The sequence below is a fragment of the Leptonychotes weddellii genome, chromosome 14, assembly GCF_054177405.1.
Source record: "Leptonychotes weddellii isolate Sample4059 chromosome 14, ASM5417740v2, whole genome shotgun sequence".
NCBI lineage: Eukaryota > Metazoa > Chordata > Mammalia > Carnivora > Phocidae > Leptonychotes > Leptonychotes weddellii.
The window spans coordinates 62188034-62210261 of NC_138382.1; the positions used below are offsets into that span (position 1 = coordinate 62188034).

At 45.7% G+C, this 22228-nt stretch overlaps 2 protein-coding genes across 3 annotated transcripts; one reads left to right on the plus strand and one right to left on the minus strand.

Annotated features, from left to right (window-relative positions):
* Positions 1–533: 533 nt before the first annotated feature.
* Positions 534–3341, minus strand: POLE3 (DNA polymerase epsilon 3, accessory subunit). The gene is made up of 5 exons (XM_006735097.3): positions 3223–3341; positions 2948–3098; positions 2760–2845; positions 2307–2425; positions 534–2045 (listed from the first exon to the last, which is right to left on the minus strand). The coding sequence occupies exons 2-5, from the start codon at positions 3011–3013 to the stop codon at positions 1873–1875; spliced, it is 444 nt and encodes a 147-aa protein (XP_006735160.1). The 5' UTR covers positions 3014–3098; positions 3223–3341; the 3' UTR covers positions 534–1872.
* Positions 3168–22000, plus strand: C14H9orf43 (chromosome 14 C9orf43 homolog). Of its 2 annotated transcripts, none has more exons than XM_031030002.2 (15): positions 3168–3295; positions 5313–5420; positions 6638–6837; positions 6939–7089; positions 10427–10505; positions 12528–12628; positions 14209–14275; positions 15003–15166; positions 16717–16867; positions 17255–17315; positions 17535–17659; positions 17887–17974; positions 20531–20610; positions 21239–21305; positions 21515–22000. In XM_031030002.2, the coding sequence occupies exons 3-15, from the start codon at positions 6687–6689 to the stop codon at positions 21850–21852; spliced, it is 1623 nt and encodes a 540-aa protein (XP_030885862.2). In that variant the 5' UTR covers positions 3168–3295; positions 5313–5420; positions 6638–6686; the 3' UTR covers positions 21853–22000. The 2 variants fall into 2 exon arrangements, with proteins under 2 accessions (XP_030885862.2, XP_030885863.2); XM_031030003.2 differs by lacking the exon at positions 3168–3295 and adding an exon at positions 3399–3629.
* The last annotated feature ends 228 nt before the right edge of the window (positions 22001–22228 follow it).

A 22228-nucleotide genomic window follows, 5' to 3' on the forward strand; every position in this document is an offset into this window, starting at 1 on the left:
AAGCAGAGATGTGGCAGGAAACCACAGGACTCCAGATGGGACTTGAAAGCTTTGGCTGAGTGGTGCTCATGGGAGTTAAGAATGGATGTTTCTGTTGTGGAGAAGGAAAAAGCCACCAGATCTAATGACTATTGGGTTGCAACTTTATGTTCTTTATAAATTCATGATTTGAAAAAGTTATGTAGATTAGAGGTAACAGAGCATTGTGGTGGACATCATGAAGGTAAAGGCAGTTCTCCTTGATAGGATTTCAGAGTTCATGCTTGAAAGCATTTAGAATAGTATCAGACACATAGTAGGAACTCAATAAATGTTGAGTCATTGAGCAACTAGTAACACATAGGGTGCCCTGCAGAGCCATGGAAAGCTCTTGCTGTGGTTGAAGAGCAGCATCTGCTGGTCATCCACGGCAGCGCAGGATCCCATAGTTACAAAGATCGGGCCCAGTCCACATTCCAAAAACTATATACAGGGATGATCAGTGGGTCCTCCCCAAAAGCCTACAATAAAAAGGCAGGATGAAACAGGAGCCATCACTTTTAACAAGAACGTTCTTTATTTGTACAAAGCATAATTTTCCTCAACACTCTTCACTCATTTGTCAACAAACTTTTGACTGTATTCATTTAACAAATTAACAGTGTCAAACTACATACATTTGACTACCTGTCAACCTCCAAGCGCTCAACTTAGAGACAAACAAAAAAGTGCTTGGAGCACCAAATATCAAGAGGAAAAAAAAAAAACAACTGAGAAGAAAGGTCACAGAGTCACTTCAGAAGCAATTAAAGGGGATGGTTTTTTGCAGTGGGGATTAGATTCCTGAGCACCATCAGATTTCTGCACTTTGGGACATTAAGCAGGTTATCAAAGTTCCTGGGTTGGCAGATGTGAGAAAAGGAGGGAGAGAAAGTGGGAATCGGGAACAGAGGAGAGGCAGAAGAGAGACAGGAAAGGAAAAGCACAGAAGGAAAAAGTTGTGCCTAGAAGAAATAAAGTTTGGAACTTGTCATGAATTGGAGGAATGAAAAACGAAAAGTCAAAGTCTGGGAAATGGACTACAAGAAGAGAAAGCCTGGAATTTTATACCTTCCAGGAGGGACCATAAATCCTAAAGCCATACAGTGGTAGGCAGTGAGGTGCATCTAAGACTATCTTTTTTTTTTTTTGGTAAGAGTTATTGGCACACTTGCTTGACTAATTCCATTCTACAATGCTGATTCAAAAGCATATGTGCCCAGAGCGCAGCCTCGCCAGGTCAAATGCCTACCAAGCAAGACAGAGGAGCTCCAAGCCAAGTCGGTCTGGAGAAATCAAAATTCAATTAATGTTACTGTCAAGTGAAGAGACAACAGATTTCATTCTTCTCCTGTAACCTTTTAGTTTCCTAACGCTAAACACATTCTGACCACTTTAACAAGCTAGTATTGCCAAATCCTGTACAATCAAAACAGGCTGACCATGCTCAAAGCCCCAATTTTTCCTGAGCTTTGACTACCCCTGTGATCTGGAACACAGCAGGCAGCATGGAAGTCATTATTACTTTTTGGGGGGATAGGTGGGAAGGGAACTGGGGATCAAAAACCGCCTACCATATATATAAGTAAACAAAAGAGATCAAATTGACTAATCAAATTAGCCACTCAGAATCCCTCTTGCCAAAAGTCATTACCTTCAGACTGATCTGGCAAAATGGGATTCTGCTGCGCTGATGCTCTGACGGAAGCGCTGGTTTTGATAATTTTAGTCAGTTTTATTTTGATCTTCTCAGGCTCTTCTGGCTAAGACTACTCGCCCCAGCAGGGAAAAGCTTCTCACAAACGTACCACATTTCAGGGTGGTACCTTCCAAGGTGCCAGTCTTCCCATCCCATTAGTTGTCCACTTCCTCCTCTTCATTCTGTTCTTCTTCTTCCAGCCTTTCCTCATCTTCATCGTTGTCCTCATCCCTGCTCTTGTCTTGCTCTTCGGCATCTGTTTTTTTGTCTTTGTCCTTCTTCTTTTGCTCTGAAGCTTCCTTCTTGCCTTTCTGCTCTCTCCTATATGCTGTAAGGAGGAAGATGGGGGTCAGGAGGCAGGGCTGAACCAAACAGACCACAGCAGCTAACTCCACTGTACAACTAGAAAAGCCGGGGCAGAGAAGGAAAAATAACCTGCTCAGCATTACAAATCGGATCTGAGGTGGTGCCAACTGGACTGATTCTGAGTCACATCCAATACTTCCTGTCCTTACAGGGACCCAAGCTGAGAAGACTCAGGGCCAGGTGAACATCTTCTACTTGGCTGAACAAAGGAAAGGGTCATTACCTTCCAAAGCTTCTTTCAACGGGGTAACGAACCGCTGGAACTCCATCTCTTCCATGGCTGAGAGCACGTCACTGGCATTCAGTGTCTTGCGTTTCCCTTTCATTGCGAAGTTGTTGGCACTGAAAGAAAAAGATTAAAGGCCGTCAGGGGGCTGTCAGACCCCCTCCTGCCGCGTAAGGGATGGAAAAGGGGCACCAGAGGTGGTATGGAAAAGCCTAGGTCTTAGATGCATGGATTTTTGGGACGTGTTAAGTCCCTCCCTTCCCTGTACAAAGGGTAATTTTGCTGTTTTATTTTGTTTCAGACCTTGCAAGAACTGGATAAGGGTGAATCTTCCCCGCACTGAGATAAGGCACAATTGTTGGGGTTTGTGGACTACAGGCCAGGGGGTCTCTTTGCGGCTCCCTCACGCCCCAGTCCCAGCTAAGTTCTGGCTAGCTCAGCCCGCCTCACCAAGAAGTGGCGTACAGCACGAAGACGCTAGCAGCGCGGGAAATGGCGCTGCGGGCCTCCTTGGAGATGTTGACACCGTCCGGGAGCTGTAAAAAGAGCGTGGGTGAATAAAGCTGCCGGCCCAAGACCTGGTTCCCCCGCTGCCCGCCCTTCCGCCCCTGGCCCATCCGCCAGCCAGAGCTGCTCACCGCTTCCTTGATGATCCTAGTGATGACGGCATTGGGCAGGTTTAAGTCCTCGGGCCTCTCCGCCATTGCCGCCGGCGCCGCGGCCCGCGCCTACGTCTCAAGCCTCTTCTTCAGGCCGCCAAGGCGTCCGGACTTCCCGCGTCGCCACAGTCTGACCCAAAAAGGCTTCCGTCACGCCCCACGTTGCCCACACTGTGTCCCACAGTGCCCCGCGCGCCATAGCCTCCCTCTTCACCCAGCCCCGCCTCCGCCTCGAGTCGCCCAAGCATCCGAACTTTCCACGTCGCTACGGTTTTGGCCCTTCCGGGCTTCCGTCCGACCCCACCGGGATCCAGCGCTCCTTCCCAGGTTCGTTTCCCTGCTTCTTGCCGCCACCATGTCTGGAGACTTCTCATCAGCTCAAGTATGGCTCACTGGAGCTTCCGTCCCTTCCCCACAGTGCTCTGCGCCGCTGCCTGGCAACGGCGCTGCCTGGCGGCTAGCGCGGGAGACGGAGGCGTGGACTGAGCGGACGGGGCGGGGCTCCTTCCGACGTGGAGCGGTGCCCCGCCTCCTCTCCCAGGAGGTCGGAGGGGTCACGTTTGCCGAGTGGGTTTCGGCTTTCTGGCGGTTTGGCGTGCACTTTGTTAGCGCGGGCCTCCGAGGCCGGACTCTTCCACGTCCCTCTTCTGGAACGAAGCGGGTATCTTCTTTCAATTCTGCGGGACCTGATGTTCATCTTTAATCTTTTCACCCCTCCCAAATTTGTAATAATTGCATTAAGGATAATTGTCCCCTAGAATTGTTGAACTCAAACTCCTTTGCCAGTACAGCGCTAACGCTGGGGACATAGAAATGGGCACAGGTAGTTCTCGGGCCTCAATTCGGGCTGGTCAGGTAACGAAAAGGCAGCAAGCAGCCGGTTGTAAGGGTAACGCGACATTGCATTCCATTAAAAAACAAACCCTGTTAAAATTGTATTTGTATTTTTCAGTTCATTGACTTACGCATCATACATATTTCGCAGTCAAAAGCTTTAGCATGGTTTTGCAGTGGCTCTTAAGTTGTATCATTTTCATGTTGTGTAGGTAGAAATTGTCTTCGATCCCACTGAGCGAGCAGGAATGCTTTTTTTTCTTGAAACATGCTGTCTCACGTCACCCTTAATTTTCCTGCTTTTTAAAAAAGAAAATTATTTATTTTGAGTAGTTTCTACAGGCAACGTAGGGCTGGTGCTCATGACCAGAGTTCAAGAGTCACATGTTCTACCTACTGAGCCAACCAGGCATCCCAATTTTCCAGCTTTTGACAGAGACATGAGTACAGAGAAATTCTTCCCTATTAGGAGAAAAACAACAGCAAACACGGTGATAAACGGCAACTGAAACTGCATTAGTTAGAGATTATAGGGTTTGTTGAGAGAATTCGCCATTTGGAGAGAACAGTTCTGGTTTAAAGATACCAGGAGACACTCCCCTCCATCCAATTGCTGTCTAGTTGGAATTGGGACCCCTGTGTTGTCAGATATTTTGATTTTTTTTTTTAAATTTTATTACGTTATGTTAGTCACCATACAGTACATCATTAGTTTTTGATGTAGTGATCCACGATCCATTGTTTTCGTATAACACCCAGTGCTCCATGCAGTACGTGCCCTCCTTAATACCCATCACCAGGCTAACCAATCCCCCCTCCCCCCTCCCCTCTAAAACCCTGTTTGTTTCTCAGGTCCATAGTCTCTCATGGTTCATCTCTCCCTCCAATTCCCCCTGCCCATTTTTCCCTTCCTTCTCCTAATGTCCTCCATGTTATTCCTTATGTTCCACAAATAAGTGAAACCATATGATAATTGACTTTCTCTGCTTGACTTACTTCACTTAGCATAATCTCCTCCAGTCCCATCCATGTTGATGTAAAAGATATTTTGATCTTTAAGAGGAGTCATAAATCTGAATACTGTGGACTATTTCCACTTAAAAAAGTGGCTCAAAGTGTAGGCCAAACAAAACGAGTCATAGGGCAGGTGCGATGCCATACCAATAATTCATTATCTTTGGTTTAATTTATAAGTTCTTTAGAACAGGGACTTATTTTGTTCATTACTGTTCTCTATGCCTGCAACACGTCCCGTCACATATTTGGTAGTCAATAAATGTGTTGAATAAAAGGAAGAAGAAATGGATACTGTCCTTAAAAAGGGGACCTAATGTCCACCTTTAATCTTTTCACCCCTCCCAACTTTGTAATAATCGCGTTAAGGACCAGGTGGTAGTGATTGCCTAAAATATTTCTAGAGAGAGAAAGATAATACTATTTATTGAGCCCCTATTATGTATCATACATAAAAGTACGTTATTTCTCTTAATGCTTCCACAATCCTACTTAGGGATTTCCTGTCCCCTCTTTATATGAGGAAACAAGCTGAGAGACGTGAAATCGCTTGCCTACGACCGTACAGCCAGTAAATGAAAAGCCAGAGGCCTCTGATGTAACTGTAAGTCTACTGATCTACTGTTGGAGCAAACCCATTCATTTCTGGTGGGTATTTAAGCTGCCTGTATGAGAATTGGAGCATATTGCAAAATGAAGCATGTTTTCCAAAGGTGTGAACCATCTAAAGCCATCTCAAGTACTTCTGTGATTATATTAGTTCTGATTTGATAAGGCTTTTTAGAGATGATGGTGTCTTCTCCCTAATGATTAATGAAGGGGAAAAAGAAAGGATGCTAATACTTATTTTGAACTATATGCCAGAACTTTTTTAAAAAATATTTATTTATTTGAGAGAGAGAGAGAGCATGATAGAGTGAACACAAGCAGGGGGGAAAGGTAGAGGCAGAGGGAGAAGCAGACTCCCCGCTGAGCAGGAAGCCCGACGTGGGACTCAGTCCCAGGACCCTGAAATCATGACCTGAGCCAAAGACAGATGCTTAACCGACTGAGCCACCCGGGCGCCCTTTTAATATCCAGACCTTTTAATATCCATTAACTAATCTTTGTAATGATCCTGTGAAACAGGCTTATCCTCATTTTGCAGATGAGGAACCTGTAGCTCAGATTGCTTAAGACCCAGGTCACTCAGCTACTAAATGGCCAAGTAGGAGACTTTATGAAGTTAGTCTGCCAAAAACTCTTGCCACTCTACTTCATGCTGAGATGTTTTCATACTTGGTTGTTATCCAGTTTTTTTTTTAATTTTAATTATAATATGGTCAACATATAGTGTTATAGTAGTGTCAGGTGTACAATATAGTGATTCAACAGTTTTATACATTTCTCAGTGATCATGACAATAAGAACACTCTTCATCCCCATCACCTATTTCACCCTCCACGCCCCTCCCCCCCACCTTCCCTCTAGTAACCATCAGTTTGTTCTCTATAGTTGAGGGTCTGTTTTCTGGCTTGTATCTTTTTTCCTTTGTTTTGTTTCTTAAATTCCACATGAGTGAGATCATATGGTATTTGTCTTTTCTCTGATTGACTTATTTCACTGCGCTATACCCCCAGCTCCATCCACGTTGTCGCAAATGGCAAGATTTCGTTCTTTTTAATGACTGAGTAGCTTGTTACCCAATTCTTAATTATCCTGTGACCATCATTTATGTATGTGGGTTCAACAGAAATATTTTATGCTTTGAGTCCAAATCAAGATCTGGACTGCATGGCTGATGTATAATACACTCTAATTGTGTGTTTTTTGTTACTTTAGAGGGCTAGAAAGCTGCAAGATTGGCTTTTGTCCTAAACCATTTGTAGCTATGGACTTACCAGATGAGAGCCAGTGGGATGAAACCACCTGTAAGTTGGCCATTTGTCAGCATCCACAATGCTGGGCCACGATCCGCCGTATTGAGAGGGGCCACCCTCGAATCCTGGGCTCCCCCTGTAAAACAACTCCAAATGATGAAGGTGAATTAGTCAGCCCTGCTTCTTCCTTACAAGATCCTTGAACTATTTCTGTTTGGCTCCTTTTGACAGATTACATGTTTTCTTCTGTTCTGTTTTCTCAGACAAACTCCCCGTGCTCACCATTGTAAACATAGCAGATTCCTGCATCCAAGCCAAGAGACATGCTCATCATCATTTATCAGGATTTACCTTCACCAAACCTCCCTCTTTACTGTGTCCAGGTTCAAAGCCTGACTCCAAATTCCAAGGCAGGTAAATTATCATGGAATCTTCCATTATTAGCCTCCTATCTCAAAATTCTGGGTTGATTTCCTTTACCCATGTAGTAGACTTTGAGAAAGCTGGGTTAAAACTAAAACACCAGTTCAGTTAGGGAAATGGTGACGAGGCAGTGGGACACAAAAGGAAAGCATTATCTGTGTTGTAGGAGCTGCTAAAATAGAGGTGTATTAGTTTGCTAGGGTCACTGTAACAAAGTACCCTCGACTGTGTGGCTTAAACAACACAAATTTATTTTTTCACAGTCTAGGCGTTAGAAATTCAAGATTAAGGTGTTGATAGAGTTGTTTTCTTCTGAACCCTTTCTTCTTGGCTTGTAGGTGGCCATTTTCTCCCTATGTCTTAACATGGTCTTCCTTCGGTGTGTCTTTGTCCTAATTTCCTCTTTTTTTTTTTTAAAGATTTTATTTATTTGAGAGAGAGAGAGAAGCATGTGTGGGAAGAGGGGCAGAGGGAGAAGCAGACTCTCCGCTGAGCAGAGAGCCCAGTGGATGTGGGGCTCAATCCCAGGACCCTGAGATCATGACCTGAGCCCAGTGCAGACGCTCAACTGACTGAGCCACCCAGGCATCCCATCCTCTTCTTCTTTTTTTTAAAAAAGATTTTATTTATTTGTCAGAGAGAAAGAGAGAGAGAGCACGAGCATAAGCAGGGGGAGCGGCAGGCAGAAGGAGAAGCAGGCTCTCCACTGAGCAGGGAGCCCGATACGGGATTCGATCCCAGGACCCTGGGATCATGACCTGAGCTGAAGGCAGCCGCTTAACTGACTGACTGAGCCACCCAAGCATCCCATCCTCGTCTTTTTTTTAAGTTTTTAATTTTAATTCCAGGATAGTTAACACGGAGTGTTATATTGGTTTCAGGTATATGATAGAGTGATTCAACCATTCTCTGTGTTAGTCACTGCTCATCATGATAAGTGTTTCTTAATCTCTTAATTTCCTCTTTTTAGTAAGAACACCAGTCATATTGGATTAGGGCCTGTCTGTATGACTTCATTTTACCTTAATTACCTCCTTAAAGACCCCATCTCCAAATACTGAGGGACTCAAACTCTGAGGTATTGAGGGTTAGGATTCAGTGTAAGAATTTGGGGGGCACAATTCAGCCCACCACGGGGGGTATCTCTTCAGCCTCTGCAGGTCGTCAGAACACTGTGTCCACACACACTATCTTTCTTATCCTTTATTTTTAGGTATGAAACTATTTGTAAGCTTTCGAAGGCAGAAGCAATGGTTTCCTTTTGAATCTCCTACAAAGCCTAGGCATACAGTTAGTGCTTGTTGATACGGGAAACTAAGGGCCTGGGTGGGATCTACAGAAAACTTAGACTTGTAACATTTAGAACTCCTGTGGTTTGGAACCAAGGCATGCCTAGTGGCCTTGTACCAGTTCCTTTTCTCCTGTTTGATGTAAAGCAGCCTTTGGTGGTTTCCTTTGGCTAAAGACAGGATGGGAAAGGGTAGGACTGCTTTCTGGTTCTCTAGGACTTGAACCTTGGGAAGAAGGTAGCTTCTCCCAGTCAGGTCCTATGAAAGCAAAGACCATGACCTCATTCGTGTAGTCACTCATTGAATTCACAAATGTATTTTAGTGGGGATCACTTTGCTGGGCTCTGGGGATTCAGTGGTAAACAAGATACAGTCTTTACCCCCAAAGGGCTTTCAGCCTTGCTGGGGAGGACAAGAACTGTCCCGTGTGATGAGCTTGATGAGAGGGCCCCCGCGGGGGTGTGGAAGCACATGGGAAGGGTTCCTCACCCAGGGCACTGTCCTCTGTGGACGTGGAACCTGCACCTGTATACTGAAGTGTGAGCAGTCTGGCGAAGTGGGGGTTGCAGATGGGAGGTGGCCACGAGGAGAGTTCTGGGCTGCGGAAAGAGCATATGCCAAGGCCTGGAGGCAAGAGGAAGTTCTTTCGATGTCAGGAGAAGGGCTCATTGTGCGTGGAACATAGAGCAGGAATGGGGGAGTGGTCAGAGCTGAGGCTAGGGAGGTGGAGTAAAAAGCAGTGGCCTATGGCACGTGAATCAGCCTAAGGAGTTGGGTCTCTTTTTTTTTTTTTTTTTTAAAGATTTTATTTATCTATTCATTAAAGACAGAGAGAGAGAGAGGCAGAGGGAGAAGCAGGCCCCCAAGGAGCAGGGAGCCCGATGCAGGACCCAATCCCAGGACCCTGAGACCATGACCCGAACCGAAGGCAGACGCCCAACCATCCGAGCCACCCAGGCGCCCAGGAGTTGGGTCTTTATCTTACACTTCTTCGCCATATGTATTCATTCCTACACTTGACATGGCTTTTAAAAAAATATAGTAACAAGTGATATGAAAATGTAAGGGGACAGTATTCCTTTTTTTTTATTGTGGTAAATATACATAGTGTGAAATTTACCATTTTAATCGTTTTTAAGTGTATAATTCTGTGGCATTAAATACATTCATAGCGTTGTGTCACCACCATCCATTTCTAGAACTTTTTCATCAACTCAAACAGGAACTCCTTACCCATTGAACAGTAACTCCCCATTCCCTCCTCCCTCCAGCTCCTGTTAATGTCTATTCTACTTTCTGTCTGTATGAATTTGCCTATTCTAGGTACCTCATATAAGTGGAATCCTACAAAATTTGTCCTTTTGTGTTTAGCTTCTTCTTTTTTTTTTTTTAAAGATTTATTTATGTATTTATTTGACAGGGAGAGACACAGCAAGAGAGGGAACACAAGCAAGGGGAGTGGGAGAGGGAGAAGCAGGCTTCCCCCCGAATCAGGGAGCCCGATGCGGGGCTCGATCCCAGGACCCTGGGATCATGACCTGAGCTGAAGGCAGACGCTTAACGACTGAGCCACCCAGGCGCCCCTTAGCTAGCTTATTTCACTTAGCATAATGGCTTCAAGTTTCATCAATATTGGAGCATATATCAGAATTGCATCCCTTATTAAGGCTGAAAAATATTCCATTGTGTGTAAATACTATGTTTGGCTTATTTAACATGCTTTGAACATCTACATCAAGGGTTACTCAGTCAACTTTTATTGATAGTGACATAACTGTCTGTAGTTGGAGAGGGGCATAGGCTCTGAAATCAGTTTGATGCAACAAAGAGTTGTGGAGTGTTTACAGTGTGCAGTGTCTGGGAGCTGTTCCATAACAAAGAAACACAACTTAAGGACATGGGGACACCCTACATTCATTTGGTAAGTATTAAGCCCCAGGTCTTCTGTGGATAAGCAGAAGGCTTTTCCTCAGAGCACTAACTGCCATCCCCGTAGCTCTTTTGTATCTCTATGTCATGTTTGGAAACTCATTTTTTAGGCCTCGGGAAGATTTACCTGACAAAGATTTAATCGACCATCCTGATAGATCTCCTAAAGTAAATCACAGATTAAAAAAGGTACTTCTTCAGCATTTTCTCTTTACTAGTGGGAATAAAATACTTGCCTCTGTATACCATTCAGGATGACCATGATCTGAATAATGACAATGATAACTATCTAATATTGGGCCCTTAAGTATATGCTGGGCTTTGTACTAAGCCTTTACGTGCTATACTGTCTCCAGAAATCCCAGACGCCAGTGGGATCGATGGTAAGACTTTTCTGTCTGTATCCTGCAAAGAGCATGTTCAGCTACTAAGTAAACCCTGTCATCTCATAATATGGGGAAATTAGAATGCTGGACTGTCACACCTAAAATGTGCCTTCAGGTCATCTATTCTGATGACTATCCAACTTTTTAGCTGCTATGACCTACAGTAAAAAATACATTTTGCAACAAAATAGCATAAAACAATCCTTACCATAATTATGAGTAATGCACTCTGATATTTTCTGTCCTATTCTATTTTACTTTTTTTTTTTTTTTAAGACTGAGAGAACACGCATGAGCAGGGGAGGGACAGAGGGAGAGGGGGAAAGAATCCTAAGCAGGCTCCACACTCAGCACTCAGCAAGGAGCCCAATGCGGGGCTCAGTCTAACGACCCTGAGATCATGACCTGAGCCAAAATCAAGAGTCAGACGCAGGGCCGCCTGAGCCACCCAGGCGCCCCTCTATTCTACTTCTAAGCAATGTAGGCTACAGTTCACAAAAGTTGGTCCCATGACCTATGAATTAGTTGCAGTTGCAATTGAAGAACATTACTGTGGTCTGTCTCTTATGTCTTACAGTTGAGAAAACTGAGGCCCAGATAAGGAAGTGATTTGCTAAAGCACATAGCTAGTTAGAGGCCGAGCTAAATTAGAGTTTAGGAGGAAAAGCCCTTCTACTTATCTACCATAAAGAGAGATTTACTCTTCTTTGCAGTCTTACGGATGCCTTTTATTTTTTTCAAGAGATACTTTACCTTTCACTGTCACATGGTGGAGAGTATAAGGGACAGAGAGAGGGTAGATGTGTTTGAATGGATGAATGAACAAATCACTCTCCTCTTTGACCTCTTTAGAACAAGGGGTTAGATTAAAATCGTTTTAAGATAATTATTTGAATAGCTAGTACTTGCAAATGGTTCAAAATTCAAAAAACATGAAAGGGTTTACGGTGCAAAGAAGTCTCCCCTAGTCCCCCAAGCCCTTCAGTTCCTTTTCATAGGACAACGCTATTTTTTAAAAAATTTATTTATCTCTTAGGGTCGGGGAAGTGAGCACGCAAGCAGTGGGGAAGGGCAGAGGGGGAGAGAGAGAATCTCAAGCAGATTTCCTACTGAGCTCAGGAGCTCAGAGCCCGAAATGGGGCTCAATCCCAGGACCCTGGGATCATGACCTGAGCCAAAATCAAGATTCGGTCACTTAACTGACTGAGCCACCCAGGCGCCCCACAGCAATATTTTTGTTAGTTTTTGTTTTTGTTTTTGTTTTCTTGTTCCCTGTATCCTACCAGGGGTAGGGACTAGATCATTTATAAGGTTTCCTTGAGCACCACTGTTCTAATATCTTAAATGTCTGAACGTGAAAAGTGTTGTGATCTTAACTTTTATGTAGATGCCTTTAATTATAGACAGGCAGTAAAAGCAGAAAACTGGCTTCTGTCCCTACCAATTCCCTCCCAGTTCCCAAATTCTGTTATCTGCAGGGGATCTAAGTGTTTGGAGTGGAGTAGGCAGAATGAGTGCATTCCCTTAGGCAAACCCCAAGTTCCCCTCTAGGGGATATGGGGTGGGGAGTTGCTAAATGATGTCACAGGGGGAGGCAGAGGAGACTATTCACTTAAAATGCTCACTCTTGCAGAGTACTGTACTGGTGTCTGGTTTCTTAGGGCATTGTTATGAAGACAATCTGGGGATGAGAAATGTCTTTTTGTCATCTTCTGCACCAGCATACCCTTTTCATTACCATGGTAATTCAGTTCTTAGCCTGTTCTGAATACCATCAGGAGCTGGTACCTTCAAGCCACATATAGGCTTTACATCTTTCTCTTAGCTTTCAGTGCTGAATTTGAATGAGACCCACCTTCCCAGCCCTCAAGATGTTAGAAATATGGTTGTAATCTGGATCCCAGAACAACCAGAGAGGCATGTGAGGTGAGTATTGTGTCCAGAACTTGGGAGCCTTCTGCCCTTACGTTCTGCAAGTCCCTCCTGCCCTGCGCAGGCCTCCTATTTGTGATCTCCTTTTTAGCCACCTCATTGCAAGTAACAGGAGGCCAACTAGAGAAGAAGGTCATGGTCTCTTGTATTTGCTTCCTGCTTCACTGGGGTTCTATTTAATGCACTTTGTGCTTCCTGCGTTGGGGCTTCTCTACATCAGATCCTACATGGCATTAAGTAACAGGCAAGATAGGGCCTATAGATTTGTGAGGGCTAAGAAACAGACGCTTCCTGACGATCAGTTTTTCTTTTCCTTCTTTTTTAAAGATTTTATTTATGTATTTGAGAGAGACAGATAGTGAGAGAGAACACAAGCAGTGGGGAGGGAACACAAGCTGTGGGGAAGGACACAGGGAGAGGGAGAAGCAGACTCCCTGCTGAGCAGGGAGCCCCATGCTTGCCGGGCTTGATCCCAGGACCCTGAGATCATGACCTGAGCTGAAGGCAGGTACTTAACAGACTGAGCTACCCAGGCGCCCCTATCAGTTTTTCTTATTAGCCATCCCCAGCTAGTGAAAACATTTTGAGTGAAGCGCGTGAATCTTTGGTCCCAGCCCCAAGGCCTAGCGCAGTGGCACAAGATGAATAGCCTGTAGGACTTGTGTACAAAGCAGAAGGGTCATTGGGTGAGGGCCCAAAGGCTTGATAATACTGATAACCACTGGAAGAAGGTGTTTGGTTTTTCTTTCATGAATGCTAAGGCTTTTGGATTCTTGTTAAGTGACTATGTAGATTGGATGTGATTTAAGAATTTCTTCTTACTTGATTTTTTAATTATCCTGTCAGTGCTTATGCGTGTATATATATGTATACATATATATATATGTATATATATATTATATAAACAAAAAACTCCTAGAGGTTTACTTCCTTTCCTGTAAAAAAAAGCCCAGATTTGGGTGGATCAGGGCTAGTACCTCAGCTCCACGTGTTCATCAGAAACCAGAACTCCTTCGGGCTCTCTGGTCATCATCCTTAGCCCGTGGCTTTCATTTTCTAAGGTGTCTCATGGGAGCTTTGAAGGTCTAAGTTGACGGCTAGTGCTCCAGCCATCATATACGTGTTCCAGGCAAGGAGGTGGAAGATGACGGAGCAAAAAATACTTGAGCACCTCCTCTGTGCTAAGCAGTGAGAATCCAGTGAAGAACCAAATAGACTTGCTCCCTGTCCTCCTAGAGTCTTGTGGTGGTGGTGGGGGGTGGTGGGAGGGGTGGGTGGGTTGGGATTCAGGCTTTACAAATATCACCATACCAAAGTATATAATTACTAATTTGGATTAATGCTATGAAAGCAAATAACTGGGTTGTAGGAGAGAATGGCAGGGAACCTAATGTAGATGTGAGGTTAGGTCTTATTTCTCACAGCTTCTGGGCAGTTGGTTCCTCCAGGCTTCCAAGCAGCCATCTTTGAGTACTGAAGAGAGGATAGAAATCTCCATGGTCATCATTCACAAATACCCTTGGTGCTTCTGTTTGAGATGTCTGGGAATAAATTGTGATTGTTCTTATTTCAAGTCCAGCTGAGAAGAAGCATATTCTTCCCAGCCAGGACTGGATGAAGAGAAGAATGAAATCTACAGGGGTAAGTTTGATGTTTTGGTCAAACCTTTATGAGATTACTCTGTAGAATTTTGTTTTTCCTTTCAGGTACTTTCCCCCTTCCCCCATTCTTTTTAAATGAATAAAACTTGCAAAAGAAAACCCCTTTTAAGGAATAATTACCAAAGCATTTTCTATTGAGAGACTCTCTTCCCTACCCACTCCCTGTAGGAAGGTGAAGAGCATCTTGAAGAAAAGTTAGGAGGAAGCTTTGGATATTCAGGGGGAGTTTTTGACAAATTCCTGGTGTGATAGAAAGAGAGCTTCAGTGGACTAGGGGTTATAATGGACTTGGGTTTCTCATCCTTATGCCACCACTTATGGGTAAATGTAACCTTGGGTAAGTAACAGAGCTGGAAGGTTGCTACAACCATGAGAGTAGTGTCTTGGTCCACTTTGTTCATTGCTGAATCCCCAGTGTGAGCCCTGCACCTGGCACATAGTTGGCCAATAAATATTTGTTCAGTTTTGCTCAGTGAATGAATTAATAACCTTTTTGGGAAAAAAACCAAAGCAATGAATCCCTGTATGATCTGAATTCAACAATGGGGTGGGGAGCCAGAGAGGGAAAATATGGTGACCTTCATAGTGCAAAGGAGGGGTTGCTGCTGGAGTGGGTCTGGAAACAGGGAGTTTGGCATGCCAGGGTTATGTTGGGAGGCTGGAATGTTGATGGGAAGGAGTGGCACTTTCCATTGTTGCTTTTCTAGAAAGACAATTTTCGCTGTGGAAAGCAGAAAACAGAAACACAGCTGGGACCTCCAGGGATGATTGTGCCTCCCCCCTCACCAATACACTTTTTTGAGCAACTAAACGCAGAGTCCATACCTTTCTGGAACCAATTTGACGTGTTACCTCAGGATCTACTGAAGGAGTAAGTATCATGTAAGCCTGTGGGAGAGCCAGGGGACCTGCTCTTCTCTGAAGCAGAGAAGGCACTAAGTCACATGCTCTTCCTGAGTAAGGAGGGGAGAAGAACTGTCCCCTCTGCTTGTTCAGTGAGTTCGGAGACTTACCAATGTACAGTGATGACGGTAATGACCACCATTTAGCAAGTACTTACCACTTGCCCGGCCCTGCGCTATAGAAGCACATTACGTCTATTCTCTTGTTTTGTTTTGTTTTTCAGATATACAGTCATCTTTATTATAATTCATAAATACATTATAAACAGACCTGGATCTTTAATAAGACACACTTAGGATCTGATAGGCTTCTGTTTTCCACTCAGTTATGTAGTTAGAAAACCCAGTTTACTTGAGAATGGTAGAAGTAGTGTCTTAGTTTCCTTAAGAGAAGTTTTCTCCTCATAGGCATTCTGGAATCTTTGGGCTTGTGGGTCAAAAGACCAGACTGTTTTAATAGACATGCCCATGTTCAGTGCTGTCTGCATTCCTCAAATTTCAATGGGCACCTGTCCTATAGAACATTCAACTTGTTCCCCAAATTTAGTATAAAGTGCAGTTTTAAAAAGGGGTCAAGGGGCGCCTGGGTGGCTCAGTCGTTAAGCGTCTGCCTTCGGCCCAGGTCATGATCCCAGGGTCCTGGGATCGAGCCCCGCATCGGGCTCCCTGCTCTGCGGGAAGCCTGCTTCTCCCTCTCCCACTCCCCTTGCTTGTGTTCCCTCTCTCACTGTCTCTCTCTCTGTCAAATAAATAAATAAAATCCTTTAAAAAAAATAAAAATAAAAATAAAAAGGGTCAAATGTGCCCAAGCTTCCAAGCTTCCAGGCTTATCCTATAAAAACAGCATTTATCATTCACTTTACCAACTCTCCCTGCCAAATAAAGGACCCCAAAGGATAAGTGTCAACCGCCAATGTTAGGTGAGGCTCCTCTTCTCTTCTCAAATCAATTTATTTGGAATCCTGAGCAATCACAGCCAACTTCAATGGAGGGCTGCAATCTCTCTCAAAAAGCCTATTTTCTTATTTGAACCTCTACTAGGCACTATTACCCTCTTCTTCTCCTCCTTCTCCTTTTTCTTTTTAAAGTAAGCTCTATGCTCAACAAGGGGCTTGAACTCATGACTCTGAGATCAAGAATTCCATACTCCGCTGACTGAGCCAGCCAGGAGCCTTCACTCTCTTCTTTTTATAAACGAGTTATGGATAAGTGGGAGGCAGAAGGGCAGTGTGGTTTGGAGTGAGACAGCCTTTGGATTTTGCATTGAAACTTCCCAGTTTTGTGCACTTGGGTAATTTATCTAGCATCTTTATGCCTCATTCCCTCGTTTGCAAAATGGGGATAAGAACGCCTGTCCTCAGCTAATTGAAAGCTGTTGCCCGATGAGCACCTATTGGCTTAGGTCTTTTTAGGCCCACAGTGGAAATTTATTCAAATTTGGAGCCCTTTCCATGCCTTTTTCCTCAGCCACGCTCTCCAAGAAGAACTGTTGCTGACTGGCTGTCTCTGTCCCCTCCAGCCTCTTACCTGATGAAGGGAAAACTATGCCTTCCCTGGAGATGAAGACACAATTGGCCATGATGAAGAAGAAAGCTCCCCTGGAAAAGAGCCGACCCGACAGTGCCATTTCTGCTAAGATGTTCTTATCCATACACCATCTCACCCTGCAGGTGAGAGCTAGGGAGCCTCGGAGACAGAGGTCTAGATGCAAATCCAGACTCATCTCTCTTCAAGGCTGGAGGAGTTGACGTTCTCTTTCTTCTTTCTCTCTACCCTTCCACGCTGGACCCAAGCCTCACAGAAGGGCTGGGCTATATGTAGGCGAAAGCAAAGCACGGGGAGGGGTTTGAGGAACATTCTGTTTCTCCTGCACTTTGTTCCCCGCTCCGGTTCCTCTCTCCAGAGCCCTGCTACAATGCTGCGCGTACCTGGTTCTCAAACAGTGCTCGTTGGCTATGTGGGTACCTACCTGCATTTGAAGGGTATGTCTTGGGAAAAGGAAACACCTTCAGTAGAGCTTTTCCTCTTTGTCTTTTCTTTCTTTTTTTTCCCTCCAGAGACCAGCATTGAGATATCCTAGACATCTGAAGAAATTATATTACACCCCCAACATAGAAGGTAGGTTTTCTGGTGGATCTGGCCAGATCCTCAGGTACTGTCCCCCCCGTCAGCCCACAGTTCTCATACTTGGTCTGGGTCCCGGTTTGTTATGTTTGTGGCCACAGTCATGCAAGGTCCCGTGTGGAACTCGGGAAACTGCCGTTTCAGGAGGCAGCCCCCCTCCTCCACCACAAAAGGTTTGGTTCTGACAGAGTGGGTGTCACTGTTGTGGAGCAGGGCCCAGCAAGCAGCCCCCGGGGAAGGTGGGCAACGCCAGGGAGAAGAGGATTGAGCCTGTGCTCTGGTCACCAGGTCACAAGAAGCAGCAGCAGAGGAAGGTGAAAACCCCACCGAAGAGACAGGTAGAGTGGCCGTGAGGGAAGCCGGAGGACCGGCTGGGATGGGCCACGGGGTGCAGCCTGGAATGGGAAGGGGTGGAGGAGGTGCGAGTCTCCCTGTTCTCCGTCTGGTTCTAGATACAGAGTTCCTGTCTGCTTGCAGACACTAACTTCCTTCTTTTAGACTCTTTTTGAAACGTTTTCTTCACTTCCAAAGGTCCTAATTCAGTTCCTCCTCATGTGGGTTTCAGGAGGCTAAAAAGAAATCCAAGAGTGATCCAGGGAGCCAGGACATTTTGCATAAATGTTCAGGTGCCGTGGTGTGTGGCCCACGCTATGGTAAGGAGAATATGGGTTTGGGAGGGATGGGATCTCAGGACGTAGCTGAGGACGGGAAAAGCCGCACACGTCTGTCATTTTGGGACCTGCCTTCATTAGGCATTCACAGTTCTCCTCGGAATGTTCTGGCTTGGCTGGGCTGCCGTGCATCATCTTTCCATCAAATATTTACTAAGGAAGCAAGCTGGGCCAGATGTCTGCTTCATGTGGGTGTTTGAGAGATGACCATGAGCATGAGTCAGAGTCATTTTTCCTCAGGTCTTACTTTAGGAAAGATGGAGTGGTTTGAGAATGAAGAGCAAGCCATGAAGCAGGAAAGAGCCAGGGCCCCTGTCTGGCCCCAAGAGGGTTCTAAGGAAGCAGAGTCCAGGCTCCCTCGCTTCCCAGCCACAAGTTAGTTCCTGGAGGCTCAGGTTGAGGTCAGCACATTATCTAGACCCCTCTAGGAGGCAGGTGGCCAATTCTTGACAGGCAATTCTTTTCCTGTGGTGTTCATGCTGAAGACGAGAATAGGTAGCTCCCGTTTTTGGAATCCTAATCACGTGCCTGAGCTGAAAGATATCCTTACCCTGGTCCCTCTGATGTTGCTCAGTTTGAGCGTAGACAAAAAGAAAGAAAGAAAGGGAGGGAGAAAGAATCCTCCTAAACCTTAGGAGCTTCTTCGGCCCTACTCAGAGTGGACCTTGTTGACTGCTTCCTCATCAGAATTCGCTCTCCCCCTCCTAGGGCAGTGAGAGGGCTCAGGTGAGATGTTTCCTCAGAAGAATGCTCCTCTCTCGGTTTATTTCCCATCCCACTGAGCTCTCAGATGCCAACAGTGGCCCCTGACCTGCAGAACTAAGAAGCTTCCTGACATTCACATGGGAGGTAGACAAAACCAGGGCTGTAGCCCAGGGTGAGGCTGACAGGTCCAAGGTTAGCACTCCATCCAGGGTGATCAGCACTCCCCTGAATTCATTCAGGTGCTTTTCATTCCTCTTCCTGATGTCTCCAATAGGAGCAGATTTGCTTGGGTGACCGGGGTGCCTTTTTGAATTATGTTCTTGGAGCAGTGGCCTGTCCTCACTGGGTTGAGAAAGGCCTTATGAAGAGTTGATTTTTGCATTGTATCTGGAATGTGTGAGAGTCTTTCTGATACGGAAGAGAATTCCAGAAGTGGGAATAGCCTGTTCGGGTGCACCTAGGAGGAGCATGGCTGCACAGGGAACACGGTGGTCCATCGTGGCTGTGGGTTATGAAAGAGACGGTGGTAAAGGGCCAGGCTGAAGAGGTAGGCAGTAGCTTGTATAGCTTGCTAAGATGTTTGACCATGGTCATGGTGCTCCACCCCCTGACCACACACTGAAATCAACTGAGATTTTCTTTTTTTTCTGAGAAAGCGAGAGAGAGAGAGAGAGAGAAAGAGAGAGAGAGTATGAGAGTGTGAGCAGGGGCCAGAGGGAGAGGGAGAGAGAGAATCATAAGCAGGTTCCACGCCTCCAGCGCAGAGTCCAATGTGGGGCTCAGTCTCATGACCCTGAGATCATGACCCTGAAATCATGACCTGACCTGAAGTCGAGTCAGCTGCTTAACTGACTGAGCCACCCAAGTGCCCCAACTGAGGAGCTTTTAAAACCCAGATACCCAGGACGTACCCCACACCTATTTAATCAGAAGTTCTGGTGTTGGGACCCAGGCCTCAGTGTTTTCCAGAACTCCTAGTGCTTCAAGTGTGCAGCTAAGGTAAGAACCAGGCTGGTAGGGAGCCAACGGAAGTGTTCAGCAAGGGAGTTCCTCAACTGGCTTTGCCTTTTTGCATAACACCTCGGGTGGCAGCTTGGAGGATGTTCTCTTCTTTTTTTTTTAAAGATTGACTGATTGATTTGACACAGAGAGAGAGCCCAGGAGCACAAGCAGGGAGAGTGGCAGGCAGAGGGAGAGGGAGAAGCAGACTCCCCACAGAGCAGGGAGCCCGATGTGGGGCTCGATCCCAGAACCCCGGGATCATGACCTGACCTGAAGGCAGACCCTTAACCGACTGAACCACCCAGGCACCCCGGAAGATGTTCATTTAGAGAAAGGGAATTGAGAAAGGACAAGATGAGTGCATTTAAGGACTCGCTGGGGAAACAGCTGATGCAGAAGAATCAGAGAACTAGAGCTTTTGGAAGGAAGGAGTTTCATTTTCAGAAGCCAGTATGGGGACATTAGGGTTGGTACAAGAAGGTAAGAGGAGTCTTCATTAACCAAAAACATAGGGTCAGGGTTTCTTTTGCTGCTATGATGTGCAGATACCTGCCCCTTGGGTTTCTTGGAGGAACCCTAAGTCTTTTTTGTTTTTCCCTAAGTCTTTTAACATACCCTTGACCTTAATCTCAAATTCTGTGATAGATGTGGTCCCAGTCCCAGGTGAACAGAGCCACAAAGAGAACTCAGAGGCCCAACTCCCTTTCACCTCCTCTAACCTGTCTTGTCCAAGATGAGGAGTCATTTGTAGGCTAGGGGTCAACTAGAAGCCCAACAGTGGGATATGAAATAACAGTAAGAATTGAATTGAATTGACTTCGTGGTCACTAGGTCACAGAACTCTACTAAGTCGGAAAACTGACAAAAAGCATCCACAGCGGACGAAGTCAGAAGGACCCAACTTGGAAAAGGTAAGAGCACCAGAACCATTCTGCTAGGGCCCTGTTTCTGTTACCTGTTACTGTTTAACACACGATGTCAAAGCTGAAACCACAGTGGTTGGCCGTTCCTTGGGATTCTGAGGGGTGAGTGGACAGTTTTTCTGGTGTTGCTTGATGTCACTCATGCACCTACCTTCAGCTGGCGACTGGGGTGGGGCTGTTAGCCAAATCGTCTTAGTTCTCTTCCATGAGGTCTCTTCATTGTGCCTTGTTTGGGTTTCTTGATAGTATGGTAATCTCGTGGAAGCACTTCCTTGAGAGATGGGGCTGGAACTGGAACAATGTCACTTCTGCCACATTTCATTGGTCAAAAAACCACAAGTCCAGGGGTGCCTGGGTGGCTCAGTCATTAAGCGTCTGCCTTCGGCTCAGGTCGTGATCCCAGGGTCCTGGGATCAACCCCGCGTCGGGCTCCCTGCTCAGCGGGAAGCCTGCTTCTCCCTCTCCCGCTCCCCCTGCTTGTGTTCCCTCTCTCGCTGTTTCTCTCTCTGTCAAATAAATAAATAAAATCTTAAAAAAGAGAAAAAAAGAAAAAAAAATCTTTTCTTTCTTAAAGTCTTGTTTCAAGTTTCCTTACACTTACTCTAATGAATTTCAGGGTTCCACAAGGAGGCCACAGATGGAATACTCTGAGAATTATCTGGAGTCCTTCCCTGATAAGGATGGTAAGTTACTAGGGTGGAGAGACCTTAGTAAGTCACTCAGGCCAGTGAGAACTGAACCTATGTTGACAAGGATGGTTCACCTCCCTGGAGGCCATAGTCCTCATCCCTCAGAAGGGTCCTAAAGACACCCAGCCCTTCCTTTTCTGTCCTCCATTTGTCACAGTTGGGAGAGGGCTGCAGGTGCAATTAATGGCTGGGTCTTCTTTTAGATCCTGAGTTATCCAAGATAGAACCCTCTAACAAGGACATCAGCGCTCAGGAAGAGGTTGTGCCGGAATCCCGAGAGAGGAGCTCAGAGGACCTCTTAGACGATACATCTAGAAGAGGGTGGAACCCTGAGCTCAAACTCCTGAGGATACTTCAGGCCACTGATGATGAGGATGAGGAGAACCAGCTCTGTGGGTCACAGAGTGAAGAGTCGTATGGGATTTCACAGGACAGTCTTACTTCAGAGCAGGATGCTTGGAATGCCAAGGACAGTGACCTTGGACATAAGGACAGAACGGAGAGGGGACTTCTGCTCCCGGGAGCCTTTACCAGGGCCTGACTGTAGGAATTCTGCTTTCTTCATTCACTTCTCCTTACCTCTAAAATCAGTGAGGGAGAAAAAGCCTCCCCCTTCTTAAACTGAGATTGTTTCTCTTTCATTAGGGACAGAATAATTTTAGTGATTAAACACAACTGCTTAAGGAAAAGACTCATTCTGTTTCTGGGAGGAGGGGAGAGATGTTTCTGCCATGTGTTTTCTGGGTCACTTTTATCTCCCCTCTGAAGCTCTGAAAGGTTTCCAGTTACAGGAAGATGAGTTTTGGGGCACCCGGCTAGCTCATTTGGTAGAGTGTGCAATTCTTGATCTTGAGGTTGTGAGTTCCAGCCTCACATTGGGCATAGAGGTTACCGGAAAAAAAAAAGGGGGGGGCGGA